This window comes from Moschus berezovskii, chromosome 9 (assembly GCF_049115385.1).
Source record: "Moschus berezovskii isolate FMDL1 chromosome 9, NW_MosBer_1.0, whole genome shotgun sequence".
Classification (NCBI taxonomy): Eukaryota; Metazoa; Chordata; class Mammalia; order Artiodactyla; family Moschidae; genus Moschus; species Moschus berezovskii.
Window position 1 is genome coordinate 49,803,335 of NC_142468.1, and position 23,697 is coordinate 49,827,031.

At 37.1% G+C, this 23,697-nt stretch overlaps 1 protein-coding gene across 11 annotated transcripts in view; it reads right to left on the minus strand.

Moving 5' to 3' along the window:
• Positions 1-23,697, minus strand: part of RFX7 (regulatory factor X7) — a 178,173-nt gene that overhangs the window by 51,461 nt on the left and 103,015 nt on the right. For all 11 annotated transcript variants that reach the window (XR_016038207.1, XR_016038208.1, XM_055436273.2 and 8 more), the window contains one exon: positions 21,790-21,912. Coding sequence is in view for 9 of the 11 variants with exons in the window: in XM_055436273.2 (XP_055292248.1) it covers positions 21,790-21,912 (123 nt within the window). In the remaining 2 variants the exon portion in view is untranslated. The remainder of the gene's footprint in view (positions 1-21,789; positions 21,913-23,697) is intronic.

Sequence of the window (23,697 nt, forward strand, 5' to 3'; positions counted from 1 at the left end):
ATAGATGAAGAAACAAAGGAATAGAGAAGATGATTTGCAAGTACATTAGTGAGTGGTTCTTTGTATCACCAATGAGGCAAGTAGAGTTTTATACAATGGGTATTCAATACATATATGTTGACGGGTAGCAGTACACATCATTATCCTTCTGAAAAACATAGATCAGTTCCTGATTTACTCTGCTTCATAAAGTCTCAAATTAAAAAAATATATATATAGCTATGATGTAAACAGTATGGCATTCTTCTAGAAACCATGTCAGCAGAAAATGAGGTGTGATATATCTACCTGCCTTTAATGATTATATAGAAGAGAAAAATAAACAAAGACTTAGATTCTTCACAAAAAAGGATATCCAATGGGCCAAAAAGGAAAAAAAATTAAAAAGGCACTCAACTTTATTAGTCATCAAGGAAAGGCAAAAAAAAACCCTAACATCCATACACAGATTTCCCTGATGGCTCAGTGATACAGAACCTGCTTACCAAGGTCAGAGATGCTGGTTCGATCCCTGAAGATTCTCTGGAGAAGGAAATGGCAACCTACTCCAGTATTCCTGCCTGGGAAGTCCCATGGATAGAGGTGCCTAGCAGGCTGAAGTCCGTGGGGTCACAAAAAGAGCTGGGCATGACTTAATGACTATGAAACAACGATGTCCATACAAAGTAGAATGGAACAAGAAATTGTGATATTCATAAACAGAATTCCAAACAGCGTTTAGAATGAATGAACCAAAACGACAGAAAGCAAAATGACTGAATCTTACAAACATAATGTTGATCATTATATAATTTCATTCATAAAATGTTCTAAAACAAGCAAAGCTAAACCACGGTGTTAGAAGACAGGAGAGCAGTTACTCTTGGCATGGCTGGGGTGAGATGGTGGAAAGGGTAGTGACTGCAAGAAGACCCAAGGGGCCTCTGGGATGATGGTGATGCTCAGTTTCTTGATATGGAAGCGAGTAATAGGAACATACTCACTATGGGAAAATTTATCTAGCTATACACTTACAGGTTGTGTACTTTTCTGTTGTGAATGTTATACCTCAATGAAAGTTACATTTGTTGCTGTTGTTCAGCTGCTTAGTCTTGTCTGACTCTTTGCGACCCTATGGACTGCAGCGTATCAGACTTCAGTGTCCTTCATCATCTCCTGAGCTTGCTCAAACTCATGTCCACTGAGTTGGTGATGCCATCCAACCATCTCGTCCTCTGTTGTCCCCTTCTCCTCCTGCCTTCAATCTTTCCCAGCATCAGGGTCTTTTCCAATGAGTTGGCTCTACGCATCAGGCGGCCAAAGTATTGGAATTTCTGCTTCAGCATCAGTCCCTTCAATGAATATTCAGGACTGATATCCTTTAGAATTGACTGGTTTGATCTCCGTGCAGTCTAAGGGACTCTCAACATCACAGTTTGAAAGCATCAATTCTTTGGTGCTCAGTCTTCTTTATGGTCCAACTCTCATATTAATACATAACTACTAGAAAAAACATAGCTTTGACTATATGGACCTTTGTCTGCCAAGTAATGTCTCTGCTTTTAATATGCTGTCTAGGTTTATCATAGCTTTTCTTCCAAAGAGCAAGCATCTTTTATTTTCATGGCTGCAGTCACCATAGGCAGTGATTTTGGAGTCCAAGAAAAGAAAGTATGTCAGTGTTTCCACTGTTCCCCCAACTATTTGGCATGCAGTGATGGGACTGGATGCCATGAACTTCATTTTTGAATGCTGAGTTTTCAGCCAACTTTTTCACCCTCCTCTTTCACCTCATCAAGAGTCCCTTTAGTTCCACTTCCCTTTCTGCCATAAGGGTGGTTTTATCTGCATATCTGAGATTATTGATATTTCTCCTGGCAATCCTGATGCCAGCTTGTGCTTCATCCAGCCTGGCATTTCACCTGATGTACTCTGCATATAAGCAGGGTGATAATATACAGCCTTGACGTACTCCTTTCCCAGTTTGGAACCAGTCTGTTGTTCCATGTCCAATTCTAACTGATGTTTCTTGACCTGCATATACAGGTTTCTCAGGAGGCAGCTGAGGTGGTCTGAATTTTCCATAGTTTGTTGTGATCCACACAGTCAAAGACTTTAGCGTAGCCAATGAAGTAGAAGTAGATGTTTTAAAAGTTACATAAAACACTGTAAATGAATGCTATAACGGATACAAAAAAGGTGTCATGTGATCAAAGAGTAATTTTAACTTAGGTCATTGAAGAAATAATGGTCTATGAAAAAAAGTGTATTGAAATTAGGCCCTAAAAAACAAGCAGATTTAATCATATGCATGTTAGTGTGGGAGGGGGGTGAGGCACAGTTACTTCATATAGAGGAGTGTGAGCAAAACCTGAGAAGAGCAGGGTATGCTTCTGAAATCTTAGTTAAAAAAAGCTAAGATACAGGATGAACAGGAGGAAAAGGGAGGGAGACGTTTATACAAAATAGAAATTATACTAGGTAGGCCAAAATGCTGGATTGTGGAAGACTCCGAATAACAACTGCTGCCACATACTGAGGGCTGCCTATGATCTAGGCATTGTGATAAACATTAATAGAAGAAAATGGATAAGTACGTATCCAAGAAAAATGGCCAATTTTTCTATAAGACAGTTTTATTTAATTTTTATTTATTTATTTTATTGAAGGATAATTGCTTTACAGAATTTTGTTGTTTTCTCTCAAATCTCATATGAATCAACCACAGATATACATATATCCCCTCCCTTTTGAACCTCCCTCCCATCTTGTTCCCCATTCCATCCCTCTAGGTTGATACAGAGCCCCTGTTTGAATTTCCAGAGCAATACAGCAAATTCCCATTGGGAATCTATCTATTTTACATATGGTAATATAAGTTTCCATGTTACTCTTTCCATACATTTCACCCTCTCCTCAGCCATAAAAAGGAAAGCATTTGAGTCAGTCCTAATGAGGTAGATGAACCTAGAACCTATTATACAGAGTGAAGTAAGTCAGAAAGAGAAAGATAAATATCGTATTCTAACACATACATATGGAATCTAGAAAAATGGTACTGAGAATTTATTTATAAGACAGCAATGGAGAAACATCTTTGTATCAAATTTTAACTTACCCTAGTTTGATACCCCATTCTCCAGCAGTAGCCTCGAAAAGTGACATCCCATACACCTAGTTCACCCTGGGAACCACCAGAAGAAATACAACACAACTCGAGCTCTCTCAAAGCCTCATCCCAAAGATTCTTTATTTGTATTGTGTGGTGGTCCTACGTGTACCCCACCTACTGTCTATATTTCACCTGTGTTGGAACTTGTCTCCTGAAAAAAGAAAAGCTTTCTCCTTTGTGGGGATGGAAGAGTAGAAGAAAGAAGTTATTAAAAAAAAATTAGACACGTGTACCCCAATGTTCATTGCAGCACTATTTATAATAACTAGGACATGGAAGCAACCTAGATGCCCACCAGCAGATGAAAGGATAAAGAAGTTGTGGTACATATACATAATGGAATATTACTCAGCTATAAAAAGGAATGCATTTGAGTTAGTTCTCATGAGGTGGATTAACTTAGAGCCTATTATTAGAGCCTTCACTCTGTATAATAACAGAGTGAAGTCAGAAAGAGAAAGACAAATACTGTATATTAATGCATATATATGGAATTTAGAAAGATGGTACTGATGATCCTACATGCAGGACACCAAAGGAGACACAGATGTAAAGAATAGACTTTTGGACTCAGTGGGAGAAGGCGAGGGTGGGATGATTTGAGAGAACAACATTGAAACATGTACATCACCATACGCAAAACAGACGACTAAAGCATGAAGCAGGGCACCCAAAGATGGTGCTCTGGGACAATCCAGTGGGATAGGGTGGGAAGGGAGGTGGGAGGGGGATTCAGGATGTGGGGGACACATGTATACCTGTGGCCAATTCATGATAATGTATGGCAAAAACCATCAAACTATTGTAAAGTAATCATCCTACAGCTAACATAAATTAATTAAAAAATTTAAAACAAAAGGCAAAAAAACAGTGAGACCGTGGCTATCAATTGGGGCAAACAACAGACTAAGCAAAAGGCTTAAAAGACAAAGCTGTCCAAGGATGCTTTGAAAAGCTCCAACATATTTCTGGGAATCTAGAAGGCCATATACATGAAAAGAGCTGTGTGCATTTCAAGACCCAAAGAAGTCCCTAAGTTGTAACCTTTTGCTAAACTTGAAGGTCCACAAAAGCAGGAAGTAAAGGCTAAGAAAGGGTTATCAGTTGCTTGAGTATTTATGCTGTACCCCAACATGCACACAGAACCCTCTGGCAAAGATTGATTTATTGGTTTAAGATGTTTAAGGAAATCTCTGTCCAATCAACAGTTGACTATTGAGCAAACTGAGACTTCTCTACTCAGAGAAGTCTGAGTAGAATGACCAGACAAAAATATGAGACACTTCTTCAGTAGCACACTGGTCCTACGGGAAGTCATTTAGGCTTAAATGAAAGGACACTAAACAGTAATTCAAATTCACATGAAGAAATGAAGACTACCACTAAAGGCAACTACATAGGTAAATATAAGATAGAGTGTAAATATATATATTTTTTGTTTGTGAGTCCTTTATTCTCCTATCTCATCTAAAAGACAATTACATAAAGCACCAAATATAAAACCATGTTGAATGGGCACACAAGGTATAAGATGAATGGGGGTGGGGGAGATAACAGAGCTAGATAGGAGCAAAAGTTTTCATATACTTTTGAAAGTAAGTTGGGTTTAATTCAAATAAGTGTTAACTGTAATCTCCAGGACAACCACAGAAGATAATACTTTAAATTAAATGTAAATCTTATCAGGAGTAAACATAAATGGATTAAACTTCCCAATAAAAGGCAAGCACAGGCAGAATGGATTTAGAATAAGATGTGATCAAACTATGATACATGTCACTTACATACTACATACATATTAAACATTCAAATACACACATAGGTTGAAAAAAAAAAAAAGATACAGCATGCCAAAAGTAACCAAAAGAGAACTGAAATGCCAGTTTCAATATCACAGAAATAGACTTCAAGATGAAAATTGTTACTAGAGACAAAGAAATATATCATTTTATGATAAATGGGTCAATCCATCAAGAAGATATGACAATCATAATCTGTTATGTACTTAACAACAAAGCTCAAAACACATAAAAATGGACAGAACTGAAGGGAGAAACAGATAATTTAATAATATTAACTGGAGATTTCAATACTCCATTTTCAATAATACATAGAATGTTTAGTTTAGAAGATATACAAGGAAATATACAACAAATAACAGTGTAAATCAAATAGAAACAGTAGACATCTATAGCACACTCCACCACCACCACCAGCAGAATATACATTCTTCTCAAGTGCACATGGAATATTCTCCAGGACAGATCATATGTTAGGTTATAAAACAAATCTCCATACACTTAAAAGGAATGAAATTATACAATGTATTTTCTTCAACTAATGGAATTTCGAATGGAACTGAATTAGAAATCAACTGAAGGAAATGGGAAATTCATAAATATGTGAAAACTACAAATGGGTCAAAGAAGAAATCACAAGAGAAATTAGAAAATACTTTGAGAAGAATAAAAACGAAAACCCAACATACTGAATATGGGATAAGGTGAAAGCAAGGCTTAGAGGAAACTGTACAGCTGCATATGCCTACATTAAAAAAGAACAGTCTCAAATGAATAATCTTCCATGTTAAGATATTAGAAAAGAGAAAATTGAACCCAAAGCAGGCATAAGAGAGGAATAATATGTATTAGAGTGGTAATAAATAAAATAAAAAGGGGAAATGGAAGACAATAGAAAAAAATTTAATGAGGTCAACAGATTCTTTGAAAAGATCGGGAAAGCTGGTAAATCTTTAGCTAAACTGACCAAAATAACAACACAGAAGACTCAGCTAAAATCAGGAGTAAAGGAGAGATATTACTATCAATCTCACAGAAGTAAAAGGAACTCTAAGAGAATACCATGAAAATCTGTGTGTCAACAAATTGAATAACCTATCAGTTCAGTTCAGTCGCTCAGTCGTGTCCAACTCTTTGTGACCCCATGAATCACAGCCCACCAGGCCTCCCTGTCCATCACCAACTTCCGGAGTTCACTCAAACTCATGTCCACCAAGTCGGTGATGCCATCCAGCCATCTCATTCTCTGTCGACCCCTTCTTCTCCCGCCCCCAATCCCTCCCAGCATCAGTCTTTTCCAGTGAGTCATCTTGTCGCATGAGGTGGCCAACGTATTGGCGCTTCAGCTTTAGCATCAGTCCTTCCAATGAACACCCAGGATTGGTCTCCTTTAGAATGGACTGGTTGGATCTCCTTGCAGTCCAAGGGACTCTCAAGAGTCTTCTCCAGCACCACAGTTCAAAAGCATCAATTCTTCGGCGATCAGCTTTCTTCACAGTCCAACTCTCACATCCATACATGACCACTGGAAAAACCATAGCCTTGACTAGATGGACCTTTGTTGGCAAAGTAACGTCTCTGCTTTTTAATACACTATCCAATAACCTATATGAATGGCTAAATACCTAGAAAGACAAACTACCAAAGTAGACCCAAAAAGAAGTAAGACAATCTGACCTATAAAAAGACTGAATTAAATCCAAATGAAATTAAATTTTAAAAATACCTACAAAGAAAAGCCCAGGTCCAGATGGCGCCACTGGTGCATTCTACCAAACAGTTAAAAGACTTAATACCTATACTTCATAAACTCTTGCATACAAATAGAGGATGGAATACTTCTAAACTTGTCCTGAAAGCTAACCTTACCTGATTTCAAAACTAGACAAAGACATCAAAGAAAGAAAAATACAGACCAATATCCCTTATGATTACATATGCAAAAATCCTTAATAAAATACTTGCAAGTATTTTTTTCAAAGTACTTGCAAGTATTGCAAAATACTGAGTCTGTCAGCATATATAAAGAATACATCATGACCAAATGTGATTCATCCCAGAAATATAAGATGGATTCAACACACAAAAATCAATCAATAACATAATATTAATTGCATAAGAAAAAATCTGACATGACTATTCATGACTGTTCAGACAGATGCATGAAAAGAATTTGACAAACTCAACATCTGACAATCTGGTAATAGAATACAAGTTCCTCAACCTGATTATCTATGGAAAACCTGTAGCTAACATCATAGTTTAAGATGAAACACTGAAGGAATCCCCCTTCAAACTAAGCAAAAGACAAAAATGTCTGCTCATCATTTCTATTCAACACCTGTACTGGTGTTTCTAACAGAGCAATTAGGCAAGGAAGTGGAATAAAAAACAGATTAGGAAGGAAGATTAGGAAGTCTATTTTCAGATGACATATACAGAAAATCCTAAGGAATGTACTAAACTATTATCAGTGCTAATAACCTAGTTCAGTAAGACTATAGGATACAAGATCAACATATAAAAACTGGTCCTTTCTATATCACTTCATGGGAAATAGATGGAGTAACAGTGGAAACAGTGTCAGACTTTATGTTTTGGGGCTCCAAAATCACTGCGGATGCTGACTGCAGTCATGAAATTAAAAGACACTTACTCCTTGGAAGGAAAGTTATGACCCACCTAGACAGCATATTAAAAAGCAGAGACATTACTTTTCCAACAAAGGTCCGTCTAGTCAAGGCTATGGTTTTTCCAGTGATCATGTATGGATGTGAGAGTTGGACTGTGAAGAAAGCTGATCGCCGAAGAATTGATGCTTTTGAACTGTGGTGCTGGAGAAGACTCTTGAGAGTCCCTTGGACTGCAAGGAGATCCAACCAGTCCATTCTAAAGGAGACCAGTCCTGGGTGTTCATTGGAAGGACTGATGCTAAAGCTGAAATTCCAATATTTTGGCCACCTCATGCGAAGGCTTGACTCACTGGAAAAGACTCTGATGCTGGGAGGGATAGGGGGCAGGAGGAGAAGGGGATGAAAGAGAATGAGATGGCTGGATGGCATCACCGACTTGATGGACATGAGTTTGAGTGAACTCTGGAAGTTGGTGATGGACAGGGAGGCCTGGCGTGCTGTGATTCACGGGATCTCAAAGAGTCAGACATGACTGAGCAACTGAACTGAACTGATAGACTAGCAACAATCAAAAATGAAATTAAAAATTAACTCCATTTACAATATCATTAAAAACTCCGAGATAAGCTTAAAAGTACAAGATGTATATATTAAAACTATAAAACATTCTTGAAATAAATTAGATATCTAAGGAAATGGAAATATACTCTACATTCATGGATTGAAGTAATACTGTTAAAATGACAAAACTCCCAAACTGATGTAAAGATTCAATGCTATCTTTATGAAAATTCCAACTGCCTTCCTTACAGAAACAGACAAGCTCATGCTAAAATCCATATAGAAATTTAAGAGATCCAGAAGAGTCAAAAAAATTTCCCCCACTTTAAAAATTACTACAGGGACATGAAGTAAGCAAATGCTGCTGGAAAAATGGTGTCAGTAGACTTGTTTAACGCAGGATTGCCACAAACTTTCAATTTGTAAAAAGTGAGGTAACTGTGAAGCACAACAGAGCAAAGAACAATAAGATGAGGTATGCCAGTGTTGTTGTTCACTCAGTCACGTCCAACTTTTTGCCATGCCTGGGCTGCAGCATGCCAGGCTTCCCTGTCCATCACCATCTCCTGGAGCTTGCTCAAACTCATGTCCACTGAGTCAGTGATGCCGTCCAACCTTCTCGTCCTCTGTCGTCCCTTCTCCTCCTGCCTTCAATCTTTCCCAGCATCAGGGTCTTTTCTAATGAGTTGGCTCTTCGCATCAGGTGGCCAAAGTACTGGAGCTTCAGCATCAGTCCCTTCAATGAATATTCAGGATTGATTTCCTTTACGATTGACTGGTTTGATCTCCTTGCAGTCTAAGGGACTCTGAGAGTTTTCTCCAACACCACAGTTTGAAAGCATCAATTCTTTGGCGCTCAGTCTTCTTTATGATCCAACTCTCATATCCATACATAATTACTGGAAAAACCATAGCTTTGACTATATGGACCTTTGTCTGCAAAGTAATGTCTCTGTTTTTAATATGCTGGCTAGGTTTGTCATAGCTTTTCTTCCAAGAAGCAAGCATCTTAATTTCATGGCTGCAGTCACCATATGCAGTGATCTTGGAGCCCAAGAAAAGAAAGTCTGTCAGTGTTTCCATTGTTTCCCCATCTATTTGGCATGCAAGTGATGGGACTAGATGCCATGATTTTCACTTTTTGAATGTTGAATTTTAAGCCAGCTCTTCACTCTACTCTTTCACCTTCATGAAGAGGCTCTTTAGTTCCTCTCTGATTTCTGCCATAAGGGTAATGTCATCTGCATATCTGAGGTTATTGATATTTCTCCCCGCAATCGTGATGCCAGCTTGTGCTTCACCCAGCCTGGCATTTCACATGATGTACTCTGCATATAAGCAGGGTGATAATATACAGCCTTGACCTACTCCTTTCCCAGTGTGGAACCAGTGTGTTATTCCATGTCCAATTCTAACTTGCTTCTTGACCTGCATACAGGTTTCGCAGGAGGCAGTTAAGGAGGTCTGGTATTCCCATCTCTTTAAGAATTTTCCACAGTTTGTTGTGATCCACACAGTCAAAGGCTTTAATGTGGCCATTGAAGCAGAAGTAGATTTTTTCTGGCATTCTCTTGCTTTTTCGATGATCCAGCAGATGTTGGCAATTTGATCTCTGGTTCCTCTGCCTTTTCTAAATCCAGTGTGAACACCTGAAAAATCTCGGTGCATGTGTTGCTGAAGCCTAGCTTAGAGAACTTTGGGCAATACTTTGCTAGCATGTGAAATGGATGCAAATGTGTGGTAGTGTGAACATTCCTGGGCATTACCCTTCTTTGGGATTGGAATGAAAACTGACTTTTTCCAGTACTGTGGCCACTTCTGAGTTTTCCAAATTTGCTGGCATTTCAGTGAGGCACTTTCATGGCATCATCTTTTAGGATTTGAAACAGTTCAGCTAGAATTCCATTACCTCCACTAGCTCTGTTTGTTGTGATGCTTCCTAAGGCCCACTTGACTTTGCATTCCAGGATGTCTGGCTCTAGGTCAGTGATCACACCATCATGGTTATCTGGGTCATGAAGATCTTTTCTGTATGCTTCTTATGTGTATTCCTGCTACTTCTTCTTAATATCTTCTGCTTCTGTTAGGTCCATACTGTTTCTGTCCTTTATTGTGCTCATCTTTGCATGAAACGTTCCCTTGGTATCTCCAATCTTCTTGAAGAGATCTCTAGTCTTTCTCATTCTATTGTTTTCCTGTATTTCTTTGCACTGCTCCTTAGGAAGGCTTTCTTATCTCTGCTTGCCATACTTTGCATTCAGATGGGTATACTGTTCCTTTACTGCTTTGCTTTTTGCTTCCATTCTTTTCTCAGGTATTTGTAAGGCCTCTTCAGACAGATAACCATTTTGCCTTTTTGCATTTCTTTTTCTTGGGGATGGTTTTGATCACCGCCTCCTATACAATGTTACGAACCTCGTAAGGATAGTGGTAGTAATGGTGACCTCCTTCAAAAGAACTTATGCCAGCATGCCGCAGCTCCCAGGACTGTTGTAGTCAGTGCCTCTGACCCTGCGACAGGCCACTCTCAACCCACACCTCCGCAGGACATTCCTGGACACTCACAGGAGAAGATGAGCATACACCCTTCTACTGCACCATCTTACTCAGATTTGCCAGTCCCTCCCAATGCAAGCTTCCACAAGTCTCTTATCCTCATACATCAGAGGGCAGACAGAATGAAAACCACAATCACAGAAAACTAACCAAACTGATCACATGGATCATAGCCTTGTAGGGCCACCCAAGACCGATGGGTCATGGTGGAGAGTTCTGATAAAACATGGTCCACTGGAGAAGTGAATGGCAAACTACTTCAGCATTTTTGCCTTGAGAACCCCATGAACAGTATGAAAAGGCAAAAAGATATTTGCCTTTTGCTACTGGTGAAGAGAGAAAAAGCTCCAGAAGGAAGGAAGAGGTCGCACCAAAGCGGAAACAGTGACCAGTTGTGGATGCATCTGGCAGTGAAAGCAAAGTCCAAAGCTGTAAAGAACAACATTGAGTGGGAATCTGGAATGTTAGATTCGTGAATCAAGGTAAATTGAAAGTGGTCAAACAGGAGATGGCAAGAGTGAACACTGACATTTTAGGAATCAGTGAACTAAAATGAACTGGAATGGGTGAATTTAATTCATATGACCACTGATCTTCCATGGTAGGTAAGAATCCCTTAGAAGAAATGGAGTAGTCCTCATAGTCAACAAGAGTCTGAAATGCAGTACTTGGATGCAGTCTCAAAAATGACAGAATGATCTTTGTTCATTTCCAAGGCAAGCCATTCAATATCACAGTAATCCAAGTACATGCCCCAACTACTAATGCTGAAGAAGCTAAGTTGAATGGCTGTATGAAGACCTACAAGACTTTCTAGAACTCACGCCAAAAAAAGACATCCTTTTCATCATAGGGGACTGGAATGCAAAAATAGGAAGTCAAAAGATAACTGGAGTAACAGGCAAGTTTGGCCTTGGAGTACAAAATGAAGCAGGGCAAAGACTAACAGTTTTGTCAAGAGAAAGCAATGGCTCTTAGAGTTTTGACAAGAGAACTACGGACAGGGGTTTGTAACATTGTACAGTGATTAAAACCATCCCCAAGAAAAAGAAATGCCAGTGTATTAAAATAATAATTAATGTTTTGTTATAGAAAGATTTCTGGATATGTTGCTGGGTGAACAACTGCAAAGTAAAAAACCATGCAGATGGTATGTAAAGAAAGCAGAAATAAAAATCTGCAATAGTGCTTATCTGTACACTATCACAAAATATTGCTCGAATGACAGAAAAGAAACTAACATGATTTGTTGCCTACAGGGATAGAAAATGGATGGCTGAGAGATAAAGATGAGATGGAATTTCTTCTTTGTATACTTTTTATGCTTTATGGTTCATAATCATGATTGTAATCATCCAAAAATTAAATTACAATCAATACACTATAGCTTTTGACACTTATAAGTACCTTTGACGCGTATAAGTACCTTTGACCTTTGAACAACCTGAGTCTAAACTACATGGGTTCACTTACATGCAGAATTTTTTAAATAAATACTGCTACAGTACTATAGTGGGGCTTCCCTGGTGGCTCAGAGGTTAAAGCGTCTGCCTCCAATGCGGGAGACCCGGGTTCGATCCCTGGGTCGGGAAGATCCCCTGGAGAAGGAAATGGTAACCCACTCCAGTATTCTTGCCTGGAGAATCCCATGGACGGAGAAGCCTGGTAGGCTACAGTTCACGGGGTCGCAAAGAGTCGGACACGACTGAGTGACTGAACGGAACGGAACAGTACTATAGTATCCTTGGATGGTTAAATTCCCAGATGTACAACCAAGGATATGGAGGACCAAGTGTAAATTTATAGTGGAGTTTTGGCTGCTTGGGGTCAGCATTCCTAACCCCTGCAATGTTCAGGACTCAATTATAGTCTATACTTCAACAGAAGTATAGAAGTACACAAGTTCAGAGACACTGAATTCAAGGCTATTGAGTACAGCATTTTTAATAGTAGAAAAATCAGGAATTACCTAAAGGCCCAGCAATAAAAGGCCTAAACACACATACACACAGACACAAACACATACCATGGAATATTTATATTACAAAATACTGTGCAGCAGTTAAAAAAACCATAATAACTCTACATATACAGACAAGGAGAGCTACCTAAGATATATGCTTAGTGATAAAAAAGTAAGAACAATATATACAGTATAGTTTCATTTGAATCTTAAAACCTTATGAATAACTGATAGGACTCATGTATACACAAAAAGAGAATAGAAAGATAAAGCTTAAATACTTAAGCTTTGCTGTTGCTGCTGCTAAGTCACTTCAGTCGTGTCCAACTCTGTGCGACCCCATAGACGGCAGCCCACTAGACACCCCCATCCCTGGGATTCTCCAGGCAAGAACACTGAAGTGGGTTGCCATTTTCTTCTCCAATGTATGAAAGTGAAAAATGAAAGCTTTAGGAATACTTAAATCTCAAGAAGATAGTGAGATGAAGGGGTGAATAAGGAAGATTTTAATTTGATGCTTCATTTTCAGACCATTTTAATTTGTTATAATCAACACATAGTGTATACTATTTGCAGAATCAAAAAATATCTGATAAGAGGTTAATATTCACAATATATAGAGAACTCTGAGAACTCAACAACATAAAAACAACCCAATTCATAAATAGTAAAAGAATTTGAATACATTTCACCAGAGAAGATACGCAATAGGTCTAAAGCATATGAAGACATGTTCAATACCACTAATCATTCAGGAAATGAAAATCAAAACCATAATGAGATAGCACCTCACATCCACTAAAATGGCCACTATCAAAAACCCCAGAAAATAGTAAGGGTTGACGAGGTATGAAGAAATTTATGCACTGACTGTGAAGCTAAAAAATGGTGTTCAGTTCAGTCGCTCAGTCATGTCCGACTCTCCGCAACCCCATGAATAACAGCATGCCAGGCCTCCCTGTCCATCACCAACTCTCGGAGTTCACTCAAACTCATGTCCACAGAGTCGGTGATGCCATCCAGCCATCTCATTCTCGGTCGTCCCCTTCTCCTCCCGCCCCCAACCTTTCCCAGCATCAGAGTCTTTTCCAGTGGGTCAACTCGTCGCATGAGGTGGCCAAAGTATTGCAGTTTCAGCTTTAGCATCAGTCCTTCCAATGAACACCCAGGATCGATCTCCCTTAGAATGGACTGGTTGGATCTCCTTGCGGTACAAGGGACTCTCAAGAGTCTTCTCCAACACCACAGTTCAAAAGCATGTAGTCATTATGAAAAACAGTATGATAGTTCCTCATAAAATTAGAATTACCATATGGAAAAGACCCTAATGCTGGGAAAGACTGAAGGTAGGAGGAGAAGAGGACAACAGAGGATGGGATGATTGGATAGCACCACCAACTCTATGGACATGAGTTTGAGTAAGCTCCGGGAGTGGGTGATGGACAAGAATGCCCGGCATGCTACAGTCCATGGGATCGCAGAGTTGGACACGACTGCGCGACTGAACTGAACTGAACCATATGATCCAGCAATTCCACTTTTAGGCATATACCCCAAATAACTGCAAGTAGATCCTGAAGAGATTCTGCACAGCCATGTTCATGGAAGCATTACTCATCACAGCCAAAATGTAGAAGAGCAACCTAAGCACCCATCAGCAGACGAATGGAAAAACAAAATGGTGAATACACATAATGGAATATTCTGACACATGCTACAACATGGATGAACCTTGAGGACATTATGCTGATTGAAATAAGCTATTCCAAAAGGAGCATACTGTAGGATTCTGCTTCAAACTCATAGACAGAAAAGTAGAATTGTGGCAGCCAGGGGCTGGGGGAAGAAGGAATGGTGAACTTTCATTTAATGGGTAAGAGTTTTAGTTTTGCAAGCAGAGTTTCCTGAATGTATGGTGGTGTGGTAGAACAATGTGACTGTACTTATTAAGACCAAACTATGAACTTAAAAATGGTAAATTTTATGTGTGCATTTTATCACAAATAAAAATAAATGAATTAGTGTGGTTTTATAATAAGCAAGGACTAGTGCAAAGTTTTAAGTATCTATTTGGGAAGAGGCAGAAAAACACTATGTTTAAGTGGTAATTTAGATAGCGAGCAGAAGACAGGATGATTAATTTTAAGTAAGTAACAACATAAATCAGTGATTTTCAACCTTTACCTCCCTTCTTTAATGCATCTGAATTCTAAATTTCTTAGCTCTCCCCTCAGCTATAGTAGCTCGTTTTGGATGGCAATAAGTACAAGCAGGGGCTTCCCTGGTGGCTCAGTAAAGAATCTGCCTTCAATGCGGGAGACCTGGGTTTAATTCCTGGGTTTGGAAGACCCTCTGGAGGATGGAAAGGCTACCCACTCCAGTATTCTTGGGCTTCCCTGGTGACTTAGACGGTAAAGAATCCACCTGCAACATGGGAGACCTGGGTTCTATCCCTCAGTTGGGAACATGCCCTGGAGGATGGCATGGCAACCTACTCCAGTATTCTTGCCTGGAGAATCCCTATGGACACAGGAGCCTAGCAGGCTACCATCCATGAGGTTGCAAAGAGTCAGACAAGACTGAGTGACTAAGCACAGCATATAACACAAGTAAAATCAGACTAAAGATTATGGGTGGCGGAGTGGGGACTTAGAAGCCTGGTCCCTACTGATATCACAGAAGTGGCAAAAGAAAAACTGACTTTCTTCTTCTTGTTGCAACTACTGTTCACTGGATATTGCTATATGCAAATTAACTTGATACCTAACGGATGAGACTTAAAAAAAAAAAAACTGCTCTCACTACCTTAGGCCTCTAGTTCTAACTACTTTTTCTTTCTCTGACCCTTTAAAAATAAGTCTGTACTCAAGTTCTTTACTTACCATCTGTTTAACTTTCATGACATTGAAATCAGGCTTCATTCCCTAGATATGGAAACTGCTCTGGCAAGAGAGTCTACGGGCCTGTTAACTGACTTTTTCCTGTCTCTCTCTCATTTGAGCTGCTTGAGGCAACGGAGACTGGAGTGAATTCCGTTCTCAAAATAATCTCTTTTCTTACATTATCACACAACATGGTTTCTTGTTTCTCTTTTAAATTGTACCTCATTTTTGGAGGGCTCTTATTCCTAACTTTTAAATACCAGTTCTCTCCTTAACTTTACAGTTCTCACTTCCTGCTGATGTTGTTTTTACTGCTTAAGTTTTCAGTGACCCTGCATGACCTATATGTGGAAGTAGTCTAACTTCTTCGGCCTGGTCTCCGATATCTTCTCCTGAACTCTGATCATAAGCCTCCATGCATTAAGTACTGCACCTTCCACCTAGAATGCCCTTTCTGAATCCCTAGTCCACTTGGTAAACGTATCAGTTTTTATACAAGTCACCTCTTCTGTGACGTCTGATTTCAATTCACCAAGATGAACTTGTAACTCTTTCTTTGCACCCATTTCTTTAGTGGTCTGTTTCTCTTATTTGAGAGTAGGGATTGTGTGTATATAATGCTTGGTGAATTAATGCCCTCAAATTAATTTATTTTTAAAACTTTATTTTAATTTGTCCTCAGGAGTAGTGAAGTTGAAGTCTTAATAGTGTTAGCTAAAAGAAAAGTAATCAGTGCCTAACAACTGCAATGTATGCTGGGAGCAGATAAAAAAGTTAAGGTAGTAAGAGCAGTGATGAACTGATAACTAAAAGATTCAAGCAGCTGGGTTCATAGACATGCAGTTTCCATGGGCGGGGGGTGGGTGGTGGGGTGGGGGGTGCAGGTTACCGGAAAGGACTGATTTTTAAATTAGGAGACTTTGTTTGTTATGACTATAACATGTGTTAATACAATTGGCATAACTTTGGACCAGTCAGCCTTCTCTACAAATGCGTCAAATAATAGAACTAATTCCTTTCCTGATATAGTATTTATAATTCTAGCTTTATTCTGCCACTGTACTGTTACTGCTTTCTCTTATTACTGTAAAAAGTTGAGAAGGGAAAAATAAGCACTCTGTAAAAGGACTAGTGCTGTGAAACATAGAGAAGGTGAGGAAAGACAGATTATCAACTAGCCCCTTGAGAATCAAGTCACTGGAAACATAGTGAAAAGAGAAAACCAGGACAAGGCTTCCTCTGTAAAACAGGCCACACCAAGGAAGCGTGAAAAAAAACACACCTGAAAAGTTGTAACTTAAATGCTAGACAATGTATTTAGGTTAACTCAGACATTACAACTGTTAATGTAAATTTAAATGGCAAAAATCTTTTGCCAGTTTATGTCTTAGGTATATTTAATATACATATTCAGCTGTCAAATAAGAACATAATTTAATAATGCTGAAACTGATCACTTTTATGTTTTAGTTTACTATTTCTAATTAGTTAAATATATTTAAAATACAATTAAAGCTTGGAAAATGCTACTCCAAAATTTTTAATTTTAAACAAGAACAGCATTTGGGACAAGTTTCTAGAGTTAATAGGGATTAATGTAAAAAGAGTTCAGTTTTGAGGTCAGAAATCTTGGTTTCAGATTTGTCCAGAACAATTACTTCTGAATCATAAGGACTGCACTTATAAAGCAGGAATAATATCTGCTTTCATTTACTTTATACTGATGATCTAACATTAAACAATATATATTTAAGAAATTTATAAATTCTGCCCACATGTTTAGGTCTGAGCTAGATTTTAAGCAGATGGAGAACATTTATATGCCATTTAACTCATGAAATGTTCACTATTTAAAACTCTTAAATATGTTACTAGAATCTATTTCTAACTTCAAGGTTGTCCTCAGAATTTAAATTACACTGATTAATACAATAGAAATTACAAACTTAGATGCATAAGTACAAAAGAATCACAACATTAATGACTATATACAAACTGAAAAGCAACATAATCATGTTCCTTAAAATATTAAATATATTAAAAAAAAAAAAAAAAGGATTTGGACATTTGTGTCCTAGGAAACACTGTAGGCAAAGTTGTCAAGTTTATAAATCTGAACATTTGTGATTCTACTCAGAATGAAAGCAAACAGATTTTCAAAAATGCTGAAACAGGCTGCATATTATTTTGTAAGAAATGTACTTAGGATTAATCCTTGTGTTTCTCTATCATGCAGGAGGAAAAAGCAGCAGGAACTGTGGTTGCTGCCATCTCTGTTGTTAGTTGTGTGCAAACACCAGCGTTCTGGGACTGGTTCATTCACCAGCTTCTTCTATCAGTCAGATTTTAAGACCACAGACAATGTTAGATTACAACTTCTGGAAATGTAATAATGTGAACGCCTAAAACAAAATGATATAAATGGTGAAACTAAAAGGATGGACAAATATACACTTATATTAGACCTATATCCAATGGGTTACAAATATTGGTATCAGAGAATTTAACACAACATACATTTAATATGACAAAGGATCTTTTTTTGGGTTGAGAACAGGTTTTAACTATCATAAAGATACACAATCATTAATGTTTTCTGTCTTAAAGAGACAGAAGTAAAAACCCATTAAAAATAGTATAAGAAAGTATGAGAAACATTACTTTTGTAAGAGATTAACACACTACTTGTGCTAAACTAATTAGACAAAAAAGCAAGGATTTTTTGCAGAATTTGAATATTACAGCAAAGTAGATTTAGTGTTTATCAATATAAGCTAATATACAGTGCAAATAAGACAATGTCCAGAAATATTTATAAAAATTGATAATGTGTTAGGCTGAAAGTAAACCTCAACAATTATAAAAAATAAAAAACTGAATGAGCCACATTCTTTGACTACAATATATTGGGTAAGATGTTACAGAAAAACCCAAATGAACTTTTTGGCCAACCCAGTAATATAACTAGAAATTAAGTGCAAAAACAGAAAATAAAAGTCCAACTCCCTCAAGCACATAAAAAGTTCCTACCTATTTTGGGACAAAGGAGTAATCAAAGCTATAATTGCACACTATTAGAAAGTAATGGTAAATGTAACAACTGTATCCATACCTAAGGAATATAGCCAGAAATATAAGAGGCAAATTCATAGATACAAATGTTCTTATCTAAGTAGGAAATGTTCTTATCTTTAGTAAGGAAAAAACCTGAAAAAAATCAGGATAACAAAAATAAAGGCACCTAAAAATGAGACGGAAGACAAAAGAAATAAAACTGACATACCAATCTGTTTTTTTAAAGAAAACCAAGAAAAATAAACTACAGCTAAGTATAATTTGAAAAAAAAGGAAAATTCAAATGAATAAAACTAGAAATATAAAAAAGGCTATAAAGATAAAGAAGATACTGTTTGTAAGAGAATAATATATGTAATATCATGCCAATATATTTGAAAATCTGAATGAATTCCAGGAAAAACCAATGATCAAAATAGATTAATGAAGTAAAAAAATCTAACCAGGAAAAAATACAAAAAATTGTCAAAGAATTACCTCCAACAAAGGCTCCAGGCCAAATAGTATTATAGCTGAGTTCTTTAAAACTTTCAAGAACAAGTAAGTCCCATGCTACATAATCTGTTTCAGAGCACAGAAAATTAGGGAAAGAGTTCCAATTCAGTTACGAAGCTGGCCTAACCCTGATATCAAAACCTGACAAAGATAGCACAAAAAAAGAAAATTCACTTATGAATATAGATGCAAAGATCCTACAAAATATACTTGAAAAGAGAAATCAACAGTATGCTAAAAGATCACACATCCTGACATGCAGAAGACATTCATTCTAGGACTAAAAGAAGGGTTTATATTAGGTACTGAAGGACTGAATAATCTTAACAGATGCCCAAAAAGCATTTTGATAAATTTCAGTATCAATTTCTCATAAAACAGCCAATACAAATTAGAAAAATGATTCCAAGCATCATAAAAAATTGATTGGTATGAAAATAAAACCATGGAAATTTTTGAAAAAGAGGGATCATGAGGGGAAGGCTGGTCCTACCGATGTTAATTTTTAGCTTTTTAAAACATTTACTGACTAAAATACTTAAAAATACTATGGTCTTGAAGAACACAAAAATACAAAGGAAGAAAACTGAGTCCAAAGGGCTTTAGTAAGATAAAAGGTACATTTAGATTAGTATTGTGAGAAAAAAAATTATTATCAATAAATAAGATGGGGATAACTAACCATTTAGAAAGATTAAAATTAGTTCCTTATCTTAAGGCATTTGTTTACAAAAATAAACGTATATACTTGGTCCAGAAGGACTAAAGGGTTATACGTGAAAAATGAAATGAGTAATATCAAGAGAAAATACACAAGGATTATTCATTGGCTAGGGGCACTGGGAAGTTCTTTCTAAGCAAAATAGCAATTCCATAAGCTGTAAAGACGTAGACAGATCAGACTATTTATAAAATATTAAAATTAAATAATAAACAGTAATCTTGAAACAATTACATTTTAATAGTTAATATCTTTAATATACAACGGTTTAATAATCGACACAAAATTATAGCCAAGAATATTCACTGCAGTATTATTCGTAAACTGTTTCCTCATTTAGGAATTGTGTAAGCAGTGGAGTCAAAATTTGATAAGACAATAATAAGAAAAGAAGGTGTTAGAAAAAATAAAAAGAAGTAATAAGCCAAAATGTTTATTTTTAGGTAGTAAGATTACTGGTGCCAGTTTTCTTTTTCATATATTTATGACTATCTGTCAAAACTTTCATCATGAATACATACTACTTTCCTAATTAGAAAAACTAACACATTAGTCATCACTTTGATAAATACATGTGATTATCAGGCTTCAGAAGTTTCAACAAATACAAAAATTTGTAACAGTTTATAAATCAACTGTCTGCGTGTGGAAAGTCCCTTTTGGTTCTATTAATATCTTAATTTAGCATAAAAATACAGTTAAAAGAAGATACAATCTTAGATTATAGCTTCATTTATTCTCTCAAAGGGATTTTGATTTTAATGACTATTAAAGGAATTGATTTTCACACAAATATATCTGCCATTGCAGTGAACAGAAATAACTCAAAATAAAGGTTTTTCAGTGAGTATTTAGAACAGAATCAATTTAAGACTTGTCACGCTATGTTAGGTTTTTATTCAGGAAACCTCATTAAGGTACTCCAAACTGGAAGATGACTAGTCCAAAAGGTCTTTAGAAAAAGTCTCTTAAAAAAATTATATATATGTGTGTATATATATATACATATATATAATTCATACTCTTCAGGGCAGAAGCTGTGTCTCATTTATTGTATCCTCAGAACTTCTTACAGAATTTGAAACAGCATGTAGGTGGTATTCAGCAGATCGCTGTAGATTGAGAGAATGAACTTTACAGATTTGGATCACAAGTATTCTCAGCTTTAATTTTCCTAAAAATGAAACATCTAAAGCTGTTCAGTTAAACCTCGTACCCTTGATTTGTTTTAGACATTTCCCTTGAAACTTTCTCCAGCTCTAGTACATTTCTTAAGGTGAGTGAATTAGAATTTTGAATGAGGATAGAAAGTTTTCTTTCTATATACCAATGATCTTAGTAAGTGTCCTTCTTTTGCATCATCTTACAATGGTTAACAGCAGCACTTATTTGATACTTTTCTCCCATATTGTGTAAGGACATCACAGAGAATCTCCTTGCTTTGATATTTCAATATCTAGAAAATTTTAGTTTCATTTACTCTGCCAGAACACTCCAAATCAATTATAAAATGTTAAACATGACTAGATTTAGCATCTATTAATTTTCTCTAATCAGAAGGGCCCATTAGCCTCTACACTTGTGCTTACCATGTTTAAATAAATTACATGTACAATCAAAACTGTCTGAGTGTCTCCTATGTACAAGGCACTGAACTCCTTTGTCTGAGAAAATTCACAACATTCCAGATACCTTGTTTTTTCTCAGGTCTCTACGCCTTCAGATATCACTCCTGTCATCCTAAGAAGAATTTTACAGAAATCCTTCCACTCAGTAATGCTGTCCTTTATTACACACACATTGAATAAAGCTTAGACATGGAAGGAATCTTACAGATGTCCAAGTTAAACTCTCATATACCAGCATGATATTCACCAATAGTAAAACAAATCTTCATAGCCATACTTAAGCTCTTCAATACACTGCATGCAGACATACACACATACAACTTACTTGTACTCATCATAGACTTCCTGTTTGGGCAGTGAAGTCTCAGGATGCTCCTCTAGGGTATTTCGAATCCAGGAGAAGGCATGCATCTGCTGTGCCCGACTAGATGACATGGCATTCTGATCACTAATCATAAAACAAAAACATATTTTAGCTGAATTAGACGGCAATTCACTGATAATTCTTGAGCCAGGCCTAAATGTTCCACTAAAGGACTGTGTGTAAACACACTATAAATGATCAAACCAAACTCTGGGCTTAGAGTATATGCCCAGCTTTCCAAAAACAAATTGTCCACCTACGGTTATGAGCCATTTTCTATACCTAGTGTTCGGCTGAAGTTATGGCCCTGGTCCATCCCCTACCATTGTCTCTAAAGCGGCAGAGGTGATGGAGTACAGAAAATATAAGGTATTTGTTTAGCCCACAACTACCTCTAAGGGTACATCTGCTCACTTACTTGCCTGTTCATTTGCCTAAACTTATAAGATATCGAACTACAAAATGAAAGTTATCGAAAACATTGTTTATTTTCTATTTGCTTAGCATTCTCAAGTAACTACCATGAAATTTTACTAAGCATTCTATGCTTTGGAATGGAATTCACACTGGAGAGATCCTCACAGGACAAATCTCCCTCCATGGGCCTTCCTGTAATTGGCCCTCCTCTCCAGACCAACGCCTTTACTAAACATTATACGTTTTTATTACCTGGCATTGTCACTTACAAACTTTGCATGAAATGGACAACCAAGATAACATGAGGGAAGCTCCTCACTTGACTCTGACATTCATTTCAGCTACAAAAACAATAATAATTTATGTATTTCCAAAGAAATTACTGACCAATTTCCAGGACAAAAAAAATATTAAAACAGTTACAAAATTTAGTCCAAGGGGAAAAAAGTAAAAGCAGATTTTTCACTCCATTTCTTTTCATACATATACTTTTAAAGTAAGAGAATGTTAAGCATAACTTCTATAAATGAAATAAATTCTGAGAAATACTTAAAAGCGTAGAGAAACTCAAAGAGTAGAATATATGAACCAACAACTTTCTCTACATTTTCTAAATGAGGCTATTACATGTTTTTACTAATGAAAACAAAGTAATACCCAAGCACTCAAAACATCACACATTTATCATAAATTCATGCGCCACAGAGACAATTCATTTTTTCCTCCCTTTTTAAAATTCTGTGATCTGCTTACCTGACAACCTAAAAAAATTCTTGCACTTTATTGCTCACAACAGTTATGTTTATTCTTTGATTTTTCAGTTCAATTTTCAAAATCTCCCACACTGCATAAATATATTGACCTATTTATAAAACATAAGCCAACTGCATTTCATAGCATTTACTCAGGTACTCAATAAACTGTGGAAAATTCTGAAAGAGATGGAATACCAGACCACCTGACCTGCCTCCTGAGAAATCTGTATGCAAGTCAGAAAGCAGCAGTTAAAACTGGACATGGAACAACAGACTGGTTCCAAATAGGAAAAGGAGTACATCAAGGCTGTATATTGTCACCCTGCTTATTTAACTTACATGCAGAGTACACGAGAAACGCTGGGCTGGAGGAAGCACAAGCTGGAATCAAGATTGCCGGGAGAAATATCAAGAACCTCAGATATGCAGATGACATCACCCTGACGGCAGAAAATGAAGAAGAACTACAGGGCCTCTTAATGAAAGTGAAAGAGGAGAGTGAAAAAGTTGGCTTGAAGCTCAACATTCAGAAAACTAAGATCATGGCATCCAGTCCCATCACTTCATGGCAAATAGATGGGGAAACAATGGAAACAGTGGCTGACTTTATTTTTTTGGTCTCCAGAATCACTGCAGATGGTGATTGCAGCCATGAAATTAAAAGACGCTTACTCCTTGGAAGGAAAGTTATGATCAA